At 42.2% G+C, this 16,792-nt stretch overlaps 1 protein-coding gene across 6 annotated transcripts in view; it reads right to left on the bottom strand.

Moving 5' to 3' along the window:
* LOC106580457 (autism susceptibility gene 2 protein) overlaps window positions 1-16,792 on the bottom strand; it is a 429,740-nt gene that overhangs the window by 323,508 nt on the left and 89,440 nt on the right. For all 6 annotated transcript variants that reach the window (XM_045703232.2, XM_082966367.1, XM_045703236.2 and 3 more), the window contains exon 2: window positions 2,699-2,968. In XM_045703232.2, coding sequence (XP_045559188.1) covers window positions 2,699-2,968 — 270 coding nt within the window. The remainder of the gene's footprint in view (window positions 1-2,698; window positions 2,969-16,792) is intronic.

The raw sequence follows: 16,792 nt of genomic DNA, 5'->3' as shown, positions 1-16,792 counted from the left end.
TGAACACTTTCTGAATGCACTGTAACTGCCAAAATAAAGGAAACACTTGAGTAAATGGGGGATACAAAGTATATTAAAAGCAAGTTCTTCCACACAGGTGTGGTTCCTGAGTTAAGTAAGCAATTAACATCCCATCATGCTTAGGGTCATGTGTAAAAACGCCCAGTTGCCTATTATTTTGATTACCATGGCTAGAAGAGATCTGTGACTTTGAGGGGAGATTAATAAAAACAAAGAATAAATGCACAATGAATAACGATAACTTGACTACATACATGGGGTACCAGTACTGAGTGGATGTGCAGAGGTATGAGGTAATTGAGGTAGATGCAGTATGTACAGTTGAAGTCGGAAGTTTACATACATCTTAGCCAACTACATTTAAACTTTGTTTTTCCTGACATTTAATCCGGGTAAAAATTCTCTGTCTTAGGTCAGTTAGGATTGCTTTATTTTAAGAACGTGAAATGTCAGAATAATAGCAGAGAGAATGATTTATTTCAGCGTTTATTTCTTTCATCACATTCCCAGTGGGTTAGAAGTTTACATACACTCGACTAGTATTTGGTAGCACTGCCTTTAAATTGTTTAACTTGGGTCAAATATTTCAGGTAGCCTTCCACAAGCTTTCCACAATAAGTTGGGTGAATTTTGGCCCATTCCTCCTGGCAGAGCTGGTGTAACTGAGTCAGGTTTGTAGGCTTCCTTGCTCGCACACACTTTTTCAGTTCTGCCCACATATTTTCTATCGGATGAGGTCAGTGTATGTTTAGGGTCATTGTCCCTTTGGAAGACCCATTTACGACCAAGCTTTAACTTCTTGACTGATGTCTTGAGATGTTGCTTCAATATATCCACATAATTTTCCATCCTCATGATGCCATCTATTTTGTGAAGTGCACCAGTCCCTCCTGCAGCAAAGCACCCCTACAACATGATGCTGCCACCCCCGTGCTTCACGGTTGAGATGGAGTTCTTCAGCTTGCAAGCCTCTCCCCTTTTCCTCCAAACATAAAGATGGTCATTATGACCAAACAGTTCTACTTTTGTTTCATCATACCAGAGGACATTTCTCCAAAAAGTACGATCTTTGTCCCCATGTGCAGTTGCAAACCATAGTCTGGCTTTATTATGGAGGTTTTGGAGCAGTGGCTTCTTCCTTGCTGAGCGGCCTTTCAGGTTATGTCGATATAGGACTCGTTTTACTGTGGTTATAGATACTTTTGTACCTGTTTCCTCCAGCATCTTCACAAGGTCCTTTGCAGTTGTTCTGGGATTGATTTGCGCTTTTCGCACTAAAGTACGTTCATCTCTAGGAGACAGAACACGTCTCCTTCCTGAGCGGTATGACGGCTGCATGTTTATACTTGCGTACTATTGTTTGTACAGATGAACGTGCGTTTGGAAATTGCTCCCAAGGATGAACTAGACTTGTGGAGGTCTACAATTTCTTTCTGAGGTCTTGGCTGATTTCTTTTGATTTTCCCATGATGTCAAGCATAGAGGCACTGACTTTGAAGGTAGGCCTTGAAATACATCCACAGGTACACCTCCAATTGACTCAAATTGTGTCAATTAGCCTATCAGAAGCTTCTAAAGCCATGACATCATTTTCTGGAATTTTCCAAGCTGTTTAAAGGCACAGTCAACTTAGTGTATGTAAACTTCTGACCCACTGGAATTGTGGTACAGTGAATTATAAGTGAAATAATCTGACTGTAAACAATTGTTGGAAAAATGACTTGTGTCATGCACAAAGTAGATGTCCTAACCGACTTGTAAAACTATAGTTTGTTAACAAGAAATTTGTGGAGTGGTTGAAAAACTAGTTTTAATGACTCCAACCTAAGTGTATGTAAACTTCTGACTTCAACTGTACATAGGTAGGGGTAAAGTGACTAGAATTGATAGATAATAAACAGTAGCAGACGCATATGTGATGAGTAAAAGCAGGTCGATGCAGATAGCACAACTGGAGGAGAAAGAAGAGAGGGGGAGGAGGGGTAGGGAGGGAGGGAGGGAGGGGGGAGATAGATAGGTATGGACAGAGGAAGATGGGGATTTATTAGGATCCCCATTAACCTGACTCCAATGGCAACAGCAAGTCTTACTGGGGTCTGACATATAACAGACAAAAGACTACAATTTACATACATTTAAAAACATGAAAATGTAGTGTGTGTGTGTGTGTGTGTGTGTGTGTGTGTGTGTGTGTGTGTGTGTGTGTGTGTGTGTGTGTGTGTGTGTGTATATCTATCAGTTAGACATACATGTCAGTACATTCACACAAGTAGGTCACATGGTGGAGAGGCATTGTGAGCGAGAGCAGCAAACTGCTAATACATAGATGTGGTAGGAATATATCTCCCTGTGCCAAACTCTGACTCAAATGGCCTAGCAGTACAAGCTGCCCTCGTGCCATCAGTACTGGCATCATTCAGTCTGGGCAGGGAGGAACTTCCCAACACAGAGAGTGAATCATTGCACAGCACTGCCCCGGTACATACAGAAAGAGAAACAACACTAACAGGACCACAATAGAATAATAAGCCTTCAGAATATGCATTCAAATGATCAACTCAACGGATGAATCAACTGCAATAGACCAACAGCACACAGCACTCAGGTCTCCCTTGTAAAAGAGGTCTTCTGACCTCAATGGGACTTCCTGAATAAATAAAGGTGAAATAAAATAGACCTGTTTATTCTTCTTGGAGTAGGTTTTCTTCAGCAGCCTGTCATTCATTCTCTCCTGCTCTCTCTGGGCATGGTTGATGAAGCCGTTCTCCAGGGGGTCTAGGGACAGGGGCATGACATTCTCCTCCTCCTCATTCTCCTCCTTCTGTCTCTTTACCACCGTCTCCTGCTGCTGTTTCTCCTCTCTCCACCTCTCCTTCTTCTTCTCCTCTCTCCACCTCTCCTTCTCCTTCTTCTTATCCTCCTGAGACTTCAGGGCCCCAGTCTTCTTCTAGAAGAGGAGAAAAAAGCGAGAGAGGAGAAAATAAATAGATAGGAGAAAAGAGAGAGAGAAAAAGAGAAGAAAAGAGAGGAGAAAAGCAGGATATTAGTGTCAGGATGAATATGATATGGGGGTTGATGTTGGGGAACAGCCAAGTGCACAGTAGCCATGTTGGATTATTCAAAGCAGAAAGACTATGTACAAAAACACAGTCAGTCGTAGACTGTCAAGACATGTTTAATCCAGTCAACAGAAGCACAATAACTTACAGAACTCCCTAATCATATTAAGGGTTTGTCTTTAATAAGCTTATGGTGATAGGAAAATGTTCTTGACTATACAGTAAATACAACAGTAACATAGTAGAGTCTGGTGCATATTGTACAATCTGGTAAAAATGTCCCCTTGTTTAGCTTAATCACAGTCTGATAGCTACTGTCAGAGCCATACATTTAGATCAAAATATAAAATATATGGCTCTGGCTACTGTTACATCATGACCAGGCTACTTCCTCATTCTGGTTGTCTGCTTGACTAAACTCTGGCTAATGTATAACCATATTACTTATTGAACCTTTACTTAATCAGGAAAGAGCTTTGAGGTTAGCAACCTCTTCTGCGGGGGCGGCCTGCAAATAACCAGGGGATAACGTTGCAGCCAGAAAACTGATAACTATGGCTACAGTTACATCATGGCATAGCTATTGGTAAACAAACAAAGTCTTCGAAGCGATGATGAAGGCTGATATGTAAAGTGAATAATTCACAGAAGAGGGTAGGGGAAAGACTGTTTGACTGGCGTTGGAGACATACCACTGCTTGAAGCCACACACAGGGCCCTGCACAGGGCTGTTAGTTCACAGAGCAACATCTGTTCTCCGCTGCATGGCTCTACTGGCTACATTACAGACACCCCTACCGTGATGAGTAGTGAAGTGAGTGAAAAAGAGAGAGACAGAGAGAGGTAGGAGAGAGAGAAGGAAAGTGGGGGAGAGAGAGATAGAGGGAGACAGAGAGAGAGGGAGAGAGAGAAGGAAAGTGGGGGAGAGAGAGAGAGAGAGAGAGAGAGAAGGAAAGTGGGGGAGAGAGAGGGAGACAGAGAGAGAGGGAGAGAGAGAGAGAAGGAAAGTGGGGGAGAGAGAGATAGAGGAAGACAGAGAGAGAGGGAGAGAGCGAGAGAGAGAAGGAAAGTGGGGAGAGAGATAGAGGGAGACAGAGAGAGAGGGAGAGAGAGAGAGAGAAGGAAAGTGGGGGAGAGAGATAGAGGGAGACAGAGAGAGAGGGAGAGACAGAGAGAGAGCGAGAGAGAAGGAAAGTGGGGAGAGAGATAGAGGGAGACAGAGAGAGAGGGAGGAGAGAGAGAGAGAAGCAAGGTGGGGGAGAGAGATAGAGGGAGACAGAGAGAGGGAGAGAGCGAGAGAGAGAAGGAAAGTGTGGGAGAGAGAGATAGAGGGAGACCGAGAGAGGGAGAGAGAGAGAGAGAGAGAGAGAGAGAGAGAGAGAGAGAAGTAAAGTGGGGGAGAGAGAGATAGAGGGAGACAGAGAGAGAGAGGGAGTGAGAGAGAGCGCAACTCCATCTGAATAGTAAAATAATTGGCTCTGAGGGCGCAGCAGATGGCTATCACATTAGCGCTAACACAACAACACTGATACATTTACAAAGGTGCATAAGCAAAGCCTTCCGTATATACTGATATCCAGGCCCTGAAAAGTGCTCTTCACCTCCTCTAAGGCAGCACATTAATGTCTCATGAGGCCAGAGAGACAGCCAAACCGGGCTACTTGTCATGACATTCATTACCCTGACAGCCACATTTGAAATGCTTGCCGTGACAAAGCGAGACAAACTGACAACAAAGGACATGAAAATTGCTACCAGGGCCTGCTTAAGAAAAAAAAGAAGTTCATAAGATAGTTAATCTTATGAACTTCTTATTTTTTTACTTAATAAGCTTTGTTTTACTTAATAAGTGTTTTGTGAATCTGGGCCCTGGTGTGCAATTCCTCAACAATATCTTAAGATTGAATGATTTTCTTACGAACTTGTCAAATATCTTCTTACAAATCTTCCAGGCAACTGTTTTAGCTAGCTCTCTAGCTAGCAATGGCAATCATGTTAGCATATTTCTTACTGAGATTACTGTGCTAAAACATTTTCTTGGGTTTAAAATAATCAATACTGATGTCACGTCCTGACCAGTAAAAGGGGTTATTTGTCATTGTAGTTTGGTCAGGGCGTGGCAGGGGTGTTTGTTTTGTGTGTTTCGGGGTTTAGGTTCTATGTTCTCTATTTCTATATCTAGTTTTCGATTTCTATGTTTTTGGCAATGACCTCCAATTAGAGGCAGGTGGTTGTCATTGTCTAATTGGAGGCCATATTTAGTTGTGTTTGTTTCACTTGTGTTTTGTGAGTGGTTACATTTTACATTTTAGTCATTTAGCAGACGCTCTTATCCAGAGCCACTTACAGTAGTGAATGCATACATTTCATACATTTTTTCCCCGTACTGGTCCCTCATGGGAATCGAACCCACAACCCTGGCGTTGCAAACACCATGCTCTACCAACTGAGCCACACGGGATATATCCTGGGAGCCTTATGGAACTGTTTTTCATCATTTGTTTATTTTGTTTAAGTGTTTTCTTTAAATAAATTAAGAAGATGAGCACTTTACCCGCTGCGCCTTGGTCCAATCCTTACGATGCCCATGACAACTGAAACTTTCAGATGATGTTTGTGAGTGAATTAAACATGTTCAATTGCTTTCATGAGCTTTTTCTCTCACTGCCCTGAGATTAAGACAAGAGTTTAGTTATCTTAGAATTATTTTCAAGAATCTAATTTATTCTTAACTTTTTGCTTAAGGAGAAACATAAGAAATTAAATTTACAATAATATTTTTGAGGAATAGCAACTTTCCTTAACTTTCTTCTTGAGTGTATAGTTAAGGAAAAAATGGCAGTTAAGAACATTTCTTCTTAAGAAGGTTTTTGAATCTAGACCCAGGGGCCAGATTCATAAAACATTACTTATGAAAAAAACATAAGAAGTTTCTTAAGGGAAAAAATAAGAAGTTCAGAAGATAGTTCCTAAGTGCAATTCTTCAAAATGTTCTTAGGAATTCATAGTTTTCCTAAGAACTTCGTAAATATCTTCTTATGTGGAATTGACATTAGTGATGTGCTTGAAACCAATAAATAAGCCTATGTGACAGGGATGATACGATTTGTCCCACTATAATAAAGTGTTGATATTTCCATTTGATTACATTTATTTATCTGCTTTATTTCTCAAGATGTTTTTAATTGTTGGCTTGTGAACCCTTTATGCACAAAAACAAACTTTATTTTTTCACATATTATAGCCATCAGACTAGCTATATCAAAAACAAAAATGGATAACCAAGGAAAGTGCAATAAACACTACAGCAAACAAGAGCTTGAAGATGGTGGAGGAAATAGCAGCCAGGAAAAGGTTGCTGTTGGGGAGACTCTAAACTGCGGGGTCACTGCAGAGACCAAAAAGAGTGGATGGGCGAGAGTGGCCAAGTCTGCCTCTGCCATCGGGGGTATGGCAAGGGACAGTGGTTTGACATCAAGTCAAAGTGGTTTGACTTGATGTGGTTTGACATCAAGTCGGATGCTAAGAAGAAGGGACCTGAGAGACCATTCATGTGGACCAGCTGGACGAGAAGGTGTTGTCCATGATAGGAGAGATGGTGGTAGAGGGACTGTGCGACCAGTAAGTTTAGTAGCTACATTAACTAGCTAACATGTAACGACATTATAGCCAACACAGCAAACAATGCTAATGTTAGCTAAGTTAGCCAAGTTCTTCTTTGCAAATTTACGAGCTAATGCGAGCTATTTAACACTTCTAGAATATTGTAATATATTGATAATTAGTAGCTAGCTAGATAATGCGTGTTTAATTCGTTTTCTTGCTATATTTAAATGTCCGGTAGCCAAATGGCAGTGGCGCAAGAACATGTTAATGGTTACAAAAGTATCCATTTGTCACAAGACCAGGGTTTAGCTGTCCTGAAGTTAACCTGTTGGGTCTAGGGGGCAGCATTTGCACGTCTGGATAAAAAAAATGTACCCGATTTAATCTGGTTACTAATCCTACCCAGTAACTAGAATATGCATATACTTATTATATATGGATAGAAAACACTCTAAAGTTTCCAAAACTGTTTGAATGGTGTCTGTGAGTATAACAGAACTCATTTGGCAGGCAAAACCCTGAGACATTTTCTGACAGGAAGTGGATACCTGATGTGTTGTATTGACTTTAAACCTATCCCATTGAAAAACACAGGGATTTAGGAATATTTTGGCACTTCCTATTGCTTCCACTAGATGTCACCAGCCTTTACAAAGTGTTTTGAGTCTTCTGGAGGGAGATCTGACCGAACAAGAGCCATGGAACGGTGATGTCCCATTAGACACCTGGCGCGCTACTTCATGTTGGGTACCCTCGTTCCAATACGTTATAAAAGGCTATGCATTCGTCCACCTTGAATATTATTCATGTTCTGGTTAAAAAAGGCCCTAATGATTTATGCTATACAACGTTTGACATGTTTGAACGAACGGAAATATATTTTTTCCCCTCGTTCATGACGAGAAGTCCGGCTGGCTTACATCATGTGCTAACGAGACGGAGATTTTTGGACATAAATGATGAGCTTTTTTGAACAAAACTACATTCGTTATGGACCTGTGATACCTGGAAGTGACATCTGATGAAGAGAATCAAAGGTAATGGATTATTTACATAGTATTTTCGATTTTAGATCTCCCCAACATGACGTCTAGTCTGTATCGCAACGCGTATTTTTCTGGGCACAGTGCTCAGATTATTGCAAAGTGTGATTTCCCAGTAAGGTTATTTTTAAATCTGGCAAGTTGATTGCGTTCAAAAGATGTAAATCTATAATTCTTTAAATGACAATATAATATTTTACCAATGTTTTCTAATTTTAATTATTTAATTTGTGACGCTGACTTGACTGCCGGTTATTGGAGGGAAACGATTTCCTCAACATCAATGCCATAGTAAAACGCTGTTTTTGTATATAAATATGAACTTGATAGAACTAAAAATGCATGCATTGTCTAACATAATGTCCTAGGAGTGTCATCTGATGGAGATTGTAAAAGGTTAGTGTATCATTTTAGCTGGTTTTATGGTTTTGGTGACCCTGTCTTTGACTTGACAAAACATTACACACAACTCTTGTAAATGTACTGTCCTAACATACTCTAAATTTATGCTTTCGCCGTAAAACCTTTTTGAAATCGTAAAACGTGGTTAGATTAAGGAGATGTTTATCTTTCAAATGGTGTAACATAGTTGTATTTTTGAAAAATTTGAATTTTGACATTTATTTGGATTCAAATTTGCCGCTCTTGAAATGCACCTGCTGTTGATGGAGTGCACCACAGGTGGCACGCTAGCGTCCCACCTAGCCCCAAGAGGTTAAGTACATTTCCAAGGAGAAACATTCTTTCCCAAGAATCCTATTTCTTCTTAACTTTTTTCTTAGGAAGAAACATAGGGGAAAAAAGTAAGAACATTTCCAATAACTTTATTGAGGAATAGCAACTTTGCTTAACTTTCTTTTTAAGTCTATAGTTAAGGAAAAAATGGCAGTTAAGAAAGTTTTGTGAATCCGGCCCCAGGTATTTTCCCTCTTTAAGTGATCTGAACCTTCACACGCCACCCATCAATATTCATCATCTGAAAGAGGAGATTGGCAGTTCAAAGTCATTCAATTTGCATGCGAGACCCCACCTCCTGGGTTATTATTAATATAGGCATGTCTAGTAAACACACTTGGTGGTTGAGCTATGGGATCAATTAGAATTACACTCACAGAACTGTGGAATCTCATTGATATTCTGTCTTGTGGTCCTGATTTGTGTGTGTGTGTGCGTCCGTGCATGCATGAGTATGTTTCATGGCAGGAGGAACACACAACCCATTATCATTCTAACGTTCACACTGTAACCTCCATGATTGCCTACTGTAAATATGAACTTCTGCTTGGAAGACTCAACCAGCTTCCAAACTGGGAAACATACACATGCAGGTGCACACGCACACACACACACAGGGAGAGGGAATGGATTGGAATGGGAAATGGCTCTGCTAGTCTGCACATACAGGCACAGTAACCGGAGAGACCGCTAGACTTTCCTGACCCTGGCGCGTTGCCGTGGCAACAGCATGTGGGGAGAGCGAGCTTTGTTGCCTTTCCAGATTGCACTAGGAGGGAGAGCAAGGGAGGAGAGGGGTAAGGGAGGGTGGGAAAGGCCTGTATAAAACCCACACAGTCGTCCCAGGCAGGCAGCTACAGTATGGTAAACGGCATGCGTCTGATCATGGACCAGGGACATGCTCTGGGTTGTGGAAGCACACTGCAGACAGGCCCCCATCGGGAGGGTAGTACAGCTAGTCAGCATCCTCTACCCCTGGTCTGGTTGTTTCCTGGGGTGCTTTTCCCAGGACATGCATAAACCACGAGGCACCGGACTGAGAGCAGGGAAGTTCTCAAATGGAGTCCTCAGCCTCTGTGAGACAGCGAATGAGAGAGATAGAGATAGAGTAGAAGAGCAAGAGAGAGAGTCGGAGATAGAAAGTCAGAGAGAAAGAGAAAGAGAGAGAGAGAATGAATAGGTAGCAAGAGAGCAAGAGAGGGGGCCGCCTGCCTGTGGTGTCTAATGCACATCATCACATTTCACTGGCACTTCTCTCTCCATCCGCAGTAATTATTTAGGAGACACAAAGAGCTCAGCTGGGGATCACTTCTTCTACATTAGAGGCAACAGAGGTTACAGGGGCATTTTTAAACAATGAGATACACTATGCCACCCATGGTGTGCTGACTTACAGAACCACACTACTTAGACAACAGTTATCCTGCAGTTGTTTCTAATGGCATCTGAATGGATTTCTAGAATGATGTAACCTGTTTCTGCTGTTTGTGTTTCAGTCATCTGTTGTTAAATATGTTCATTGTGTTTTAATTAATCCCTTGGGAGGGAGTCTGTGAGCTTGAATACATGATCAAAGCTCTGACGGTTTATTGAAGTAAATCCATAATTTCTCTCAATAGCAATGTCTATAAACAGACTACAAAAACATCACAGCACTGATCAAAATTGTGTGTGTACGTGTGTGTGTGTGTGTGTGTGTGTGTGTGTGTGTGTGTGTGTGTGTGTGTGTGTGTGTGTGTGTGTGTGTGTGTGTGTGTGTACGTGTGTGTGTGTGTGTGTGTGTGTGTGTGTGTGTGTGTGTGTGTGTGTGTGTGTGTGTGTGTATGCATGTGTATGCATGTGTAGGCAGGGAGTCATTCTATCATAACCCACTGAGAGTAAACTATGGACTACTTCTGCATGGTCCCAATGGTTTTCCTGTCACAACTCAATGATAGCACCACCTCTCTGTGCCACATTCATACGGTTGGGTAACTTCAATCCACTACAGCTGAGCAGCTTCTCACTACACTGATGGAACTGGGGCCCCCAGACCCCCACAGGGGCCCCACCTGCAAAAGTACACCACACACACTCCTGCTACACACAAATGTAAACCAACATACACTAACTCCTGTCACACACCCACACACAGAAACAGACATGGGTTATTCTATAAATAATGGGGCCAATGTGTGACATTGGCATCAACAAAAATGTTTTTTATGCAGTTCCACATGCGTACTCAGAGGAATAAAAGTAAATATATGAAAATGTACCCATAACTCCACCTATATTACAACATAGGTCTAGGACTATACATCCTTTAAGCAGGATTTATACAGACATTGGCATGTCAAATTCAAGGACTTTCAGGGACTTTTTCAAGCACTTAATTGTAATTGTCAAAGGACCTTAATGTTATACAATTGCAAGATTTATATAATTGTACATATAGGGCCAACTATAGACCACCCACCCCCCCTAAAAAAAAGACATGCAAAAAGTGTCTTCACCAGCGTAACGTAGGTGACAGTAAAATATTCTTGACATTCCTCGCAAACACCTTTTCTCGAGCACTTGGACTGTTTTGCATCGCATGCGCTGTCACAACAGCTGTTCGTCACTTGACAATCATTCATAAAATTCCTTCCTGGATGAGATGATGATGTGTGAAAATATCACAGCGTAACAAAACAGCTGGACATTAAATGCGCATCCAACAAGTATTATGCATAATTATTGAAGAACCATGTTTTACAGTATCAATTTATGTTTTAAGTATCAAGGTAAGGTGACTCATTCAGTTGCAATCGCATAAATCATTTGGGATTTGTGTGCCCATGAAAACTGTTTTCCTCCCGTAACATGAGGAGATAAGAAACGTTACGTACTTAATCTGCATTTCTGAGATCTCTATACAAAAAACTGTCCGATACCTAGATCCAGGATTCTTACAGGGTTTAAGTTCAATCTAATTTAACTGATTAATGCTTACTATATAATACACTACATGACCAAAAGCATTTGGACACCTGCTTGTCAAACATCTCATTCCAAAATCATGGGCATTAATATGGAGTTGGTCCCCCCTTTGCTGCTATAACAGCCTCCACACTTCTGGGAAGGCTTTCCACTAGATGTTGAAACATTGCTGCGGAGAGTTGCTTCCATTCAGCCACAAGAGCATTAGTGAGGTTGGGTACTGATGTTGGGCGATTAGGCCTGGCTCACAGTTGGCGTCCCAATTCATCCCAAAGGTGTTCAATGTGGTTTAGGTCAGGGTTCTGTGCAAGCCAGTCAAGTTCTTCCACACTGATCTCGACAAACCATTTCTGTATGGACCTCGCTTTGTGCACGGGAGCATTGTAATGCTGAAACAGGAAAAAGCCTTCCCCAAACTGTTGTCACAAAGTTAGAAGCACAGAATCGTCTAGAATGTCATGGTACGCTGTAGCGTTATTATTTCCCTTCACTGGAACGAATGGGCCTAAACCGAACCCATGAAAAACAGCCCCAGACCATTATTCCTCCTCCACCAAACTTTACAGTTGTCACTATGCATTTTTTTATTTCACCTTTATTTAAGCAGGTAGGCGAGTTGAAAACAAGTTCTCATTTGCAACTGCGACCTGGCCAAGATAAAGCATAGCAGTTCGACACATACAACAACACAGAGTTACACATGGAATAAACAAACATACAGTCAATAATACAGTAGAAAAAAATAAAACTAAAAGTCTATATACAGTAAATGCAAATGAGGTAAGGGAGTTAAGGCAATAAGTAGGCCATGGTGGCGAAGTAATTACAATATAGCAATTAAACACTGAAATGGTAGATGTGCAGAAGATGAATGTGCAAGTAGAGATACTGGGGTGCAAAGGAGCAAGATAAATAAATAAATTTAGTATGGGGATGAGGTAGTTGGATAGGCTGTTTACAGATTGGCTATGTACAGGTGCAGTGATCTGTGAGCTGCTCTGACAGCTGGTGCTTAAAGCTATTGAGGGAGATATGAGTCTCCAGCTTCAGTGATTTTTGCAGTTTGTTCCAGTCATTGGCAGCAGAGAATTGGAAGGAAAGGCGGCCAAAGAATGAATTGGCTTTGGGGGTGACCAGTGAGATATACCTGCTGGAGCGCATGCTACCAGTGGGTGCTGCTATGGTGACCAGTGAGCTGAGATAAGGCGGGGCTTTACCTAGCAGAGACTTGTAGATGACCTGGAGCCAGTGGGTTTGGCGACGAGAGTGAAGCGAGGGCCAGCCAACGAGAGCATACAGGTCGCAGTGGTGGGTTGTATATGGAGCTTTGGCGACAAAACGGATGGCACTGTGATAGACTGCATCCAATTTGTTGAGTAGAATGTTGGAGGCTATTTTATAAATGACATCGGCGAAGTCAAGGATCGGTAGGATGGTCAGTTTTACGAGTGTATGTTTGGCAGCATGAGTGAAGGATGCTTTGTTGTGAAATAGGAAGACGATTCTAGATGAAGACGATTCTAGAATTAATTTTGGATTGGAGATGCTTAATGTGAGTCTGGAAGGAGAGTTTACAGTCTAACCAGACACCTAGGTATTTGTAGTTATCCACATATTCTAAGTCAGAACCGTCCAGAGTAGTGATGCTGGACAGGCGTGCGGGTGTGGGCAGTGATCGGTTGAAGAGCATGCATTTAGTTTTACTTGCATTTAAGAGCAGTTGGAGGCCACGGAAGGAGAGTTGTATGGCATTGAAGCTCATCTGGAGGTTAGTTAACACAGTGTCCAACAAAGGGCCAGAAGTATACAGAATGGTGTCGTCTGCGTAGAGGTGGATCAGAGAATCACCAGCAGCAAGAGCGACATCATTGATGTATACAGAGAAGAGAGTCGGCCCGAGAATTGAACACTGTGGCACCCCCATAGGTCTGGACAACAGGCCCTCCGATTTGACACACTGAACTCTATCAGAGAAGTAGTTGGTGAACCAGGCGAGGCAATCATTTGAGAAACCAAGGTTGTTGAGTCTGCCAATAAGAATGTGGTGATTGACAGAGTCGAAAGCCTTGGCCAGGTCGATGAATACAGCTGCACAGTAATGTCTCTTATCGATGGCGGTTATGATATCGTTTAGTACCTTGAGCGTTACTGAAGTGCACCCGTGACCAGCTCGGAAATCAGATTGTACAGCGGAGAAGGTACGGTGGGATTCAAAATGGTCAGTAATCTGTTTATTAACTTGGCTTTCAAAGACTTTAGAAAGGCAGGGCAGGATGGATATAGGTCTGTAACAGTTTGGGTCTAGAGTGTCACCCCCTTAGAAGAGGGGGATGACCGCGGCAGCTTTCCAATCTTTAGGGATCTCGGACGAAATGAAAGAGAGGTTGAACAGACTGGTAATAGGGGTTGCAACAATGGCGGTGGATAATTTTAGAAAGAGAGGGTCCAGATTGTCTAGCCCAGCTGATTTGTACGGGTCCAGGTTTTGCAACTCTTTCAGAACATCTGCGATCTGGATTTGGGTGAAGGAGAAGCTGGGGAGGCTCGGACAAGTAGCTGTGAGGGGTACGGAGCTGTTGGCCGGGGTTGGGGTAGCCAGGAGGAAAGCATGGCCAGCCATAGAGAAATGCTTATTGAAATTTTCGATTATCATGGATTTATCGGTGGTGACTGTGTCGCCTAGCCTCAGTGCAGTGGGCAGCTGGGAGGAGGTGCTCTTGTTCTCCATGGACTTTACAGTGTCCCAAAACCTTTTGGAGTTAGAGCTACAGGATGCTGATTTCTGTTATAGAGACATACCCAATTGACTTACAGCTGTAATTGCTGCAAAAGGTGGCTCTACAAAGTATTGACTTAGGTGGGTGAATAGTTATGCACGCTCAAGTTTTCAGTTTTTTTTGTCTTATTTCTTGTTTGTTTCACAATAAACTATTTTTGCATCTTCAAAGTGGTAGGCATGTTGTGTAAATCAAATGATACAAACCCGCCAAAAATCCACTTTAATTCCAGGTTGTAAGGCAACAAAATAGGAAAAATGACAAAGGAGTGAATACTTTCGCAAGCCACTGTAGATTTTATTTGATATAGCGTGTGTTTACCAGAGACAGTCATCTGAAGAACAACATGACCTGCACCAAAGTCAAAATAGGATATAACATTTGGCCAACGAGACAGTATCTCAGTGACAAATTCTAAAATACTCTGGTAGAATGCCCTACTTTATTTTCATCATACTCACAAACGTAAGCTATATTCTGTAATTATCTTGCCATTAACTTGTAAATATTGACCTTGTTGGGAGTTTATTTTCCTGTAATTATGAATACAAATTAGCTAAAGTTAAGACGTTGTCAACAATATTATATGGTAATTATTTGAACTGGCTAGCCAGCTAACTTAACGTTAGCTAGCTAGCTAACAAGCTAGAAACGAACCTAAACATTGTTTAGAAAGTTGCTTTTAGTTGCCTGGTTTGATTGACATATACTACATTTTTAAAAGGATGGTGTTAAAATACACCAGTTATGCTATTTTGGACCATCAGGTTACTGATGTAATGCATGTGAATCCTCAAAGAGATGGGTGGGCTAATGCATGGGCTCTCGAGTGGTGCAGCAGTTTAAGGCGCTGCATCTCAGTGCTTCTGGCGTCACTACAGACAGGCTGTATCACAAACGGCCATAGAGATGGGTGGGGCTAAGGCTTAAGATGGTGTGAATGATGCTGAATGGATGTAGACAAAGAAGAGCTTTCCAGTAGGTTTACCAAAATATTCAAGGGTCATTTTCTCAAAAGTGTGGTTAAAACTTTCCAAGCAGAATTACTTTCCCATTGTTTCTCAACTGTGGTGTATATCATTTTCTAACTCTGAGTCTCCACTTTTATCCAATGTAAAAAACACCATTTCAAATTTTGATTCATAAAACCGAATCGAGCTGGTCGGTCACAAATAGTCTCACAAACGCCTTTGAACAACATTTTGGAGCAGAGGTCTTGATCTGTGTTTGGCTGTGTCAGCAGGGCGAGGTGTAGAGGTGTAGAAGTGTCTGGACCGCCAGCCCAGCAGCCCACTCAGCTCCATTAAACATGCCATCCTGCAGCCTGCGTGGTCCTTGTCCCCCCTCAGACAGGCAGCCATTGTCACGTCCTGACCAATATAAGTTGTTATTTTCTATGGTAGAGTGGTCAGGGCGTGACAGGGGGTGTTCTTGTGTTTGTTCTATGTTTTCTATTTCTATGTTGTAGTTCTAGTTTGTCTATTTCTAGGTTGGGGTTTATTGGCTTGACCTTCAATTGGAGGCAGCTGGTCCTCGTCGCCTCTAATTGGAGGTCATATTTAGTAGGGGTGTTTCTGCATGTTGTTTGTGGGTGATAAAATTTTGAGTAGTGTGTTTTTTCCCTCTCTGCGTCACGGTTTGTTGTTTTCTGGTTAGTTTAAGTATTTATGTATTGCATCACGTTTCACTATTAAATAAAGATGTGGAACTACGAAAACGCTGCATCTTGGTCCGCTCCTTCAAACAGCCGTGACAGCCATCACATCAGATCGCCTGCTCTCTGTCTCTATTTATGGTGTAAATCAGGGATGGGCAACTTTGAATGGATTGGGGGCCACAAAAAGTCTGAACTCGTCATTAGGTGCCGCAGTGGCTTGCTGGTCTGCGTACCGACATCGATACCCACACATGCAGCCTTTTGGAGGTTCTAAGTAAAATTTTGAAATTGCACCTTGTGTATTCTACTATTCTAATGCTCAACATTAAGTTGAGACCCTGACTGTGTTCCCCTTCATCCCTGTTGTAAATTATCAGCACCTGCCGCCGCCCACCACCCGTCCAACCGACCACCTTGCTCCCACAAAACTAGTGTTGCAAAATTCAGGAAACTATCAATAAATTCCCTGGTTTTCCAAAAATCCTGGTTGGAGGATTGCTAAACTACACAAAACAGAGAGATTTGTAACAAAGCTTCAAAAATATTTAGCTCTCCTCACGTCCGTTCAGGGTGTGGATTAGTGCTTAAATGGTGGATTATTTCTGCACACATTAGCCACCGGTAAATCAGTGTGATTTAGATCGCATTGATTTAGCTGAGCACCGCCTAGCCGCCTTTATAGTATAACATCTGCAGTGTAGAGGCACTGCCCCCTGATCTAATGCTGCTGTCAGCTCAAACACACATGGATGTATGTGTGCACGCACATGCACAGGCATGTATTCACACGCAGACACGCACATACGAACATGCACAGGCATGCATTCACACGCACAGACACACACATACGAACATGCACAGGCATGCATTCACACGCACAGACACACACATACGAACATGCACAGGCATGCATTCACACGCACAGACACA

Source organism: Salmo salar, chromosome 20 (assembly GCF_965601325.2).
Source record: "Salmo salar chromosome 20, fSalSal1, whole genome shotgun sequence".
Lineage (NCBI taxonomy): Eukaryota > Metazoa > Chordata > Actinopteri > Salmoniformes > Salmonidae > Salmo > Salmo salar.
Note: the sequence above shows the minus strand (reverse complement) of the source record. Positions and strands in the feature narration are given on the sequence as shown.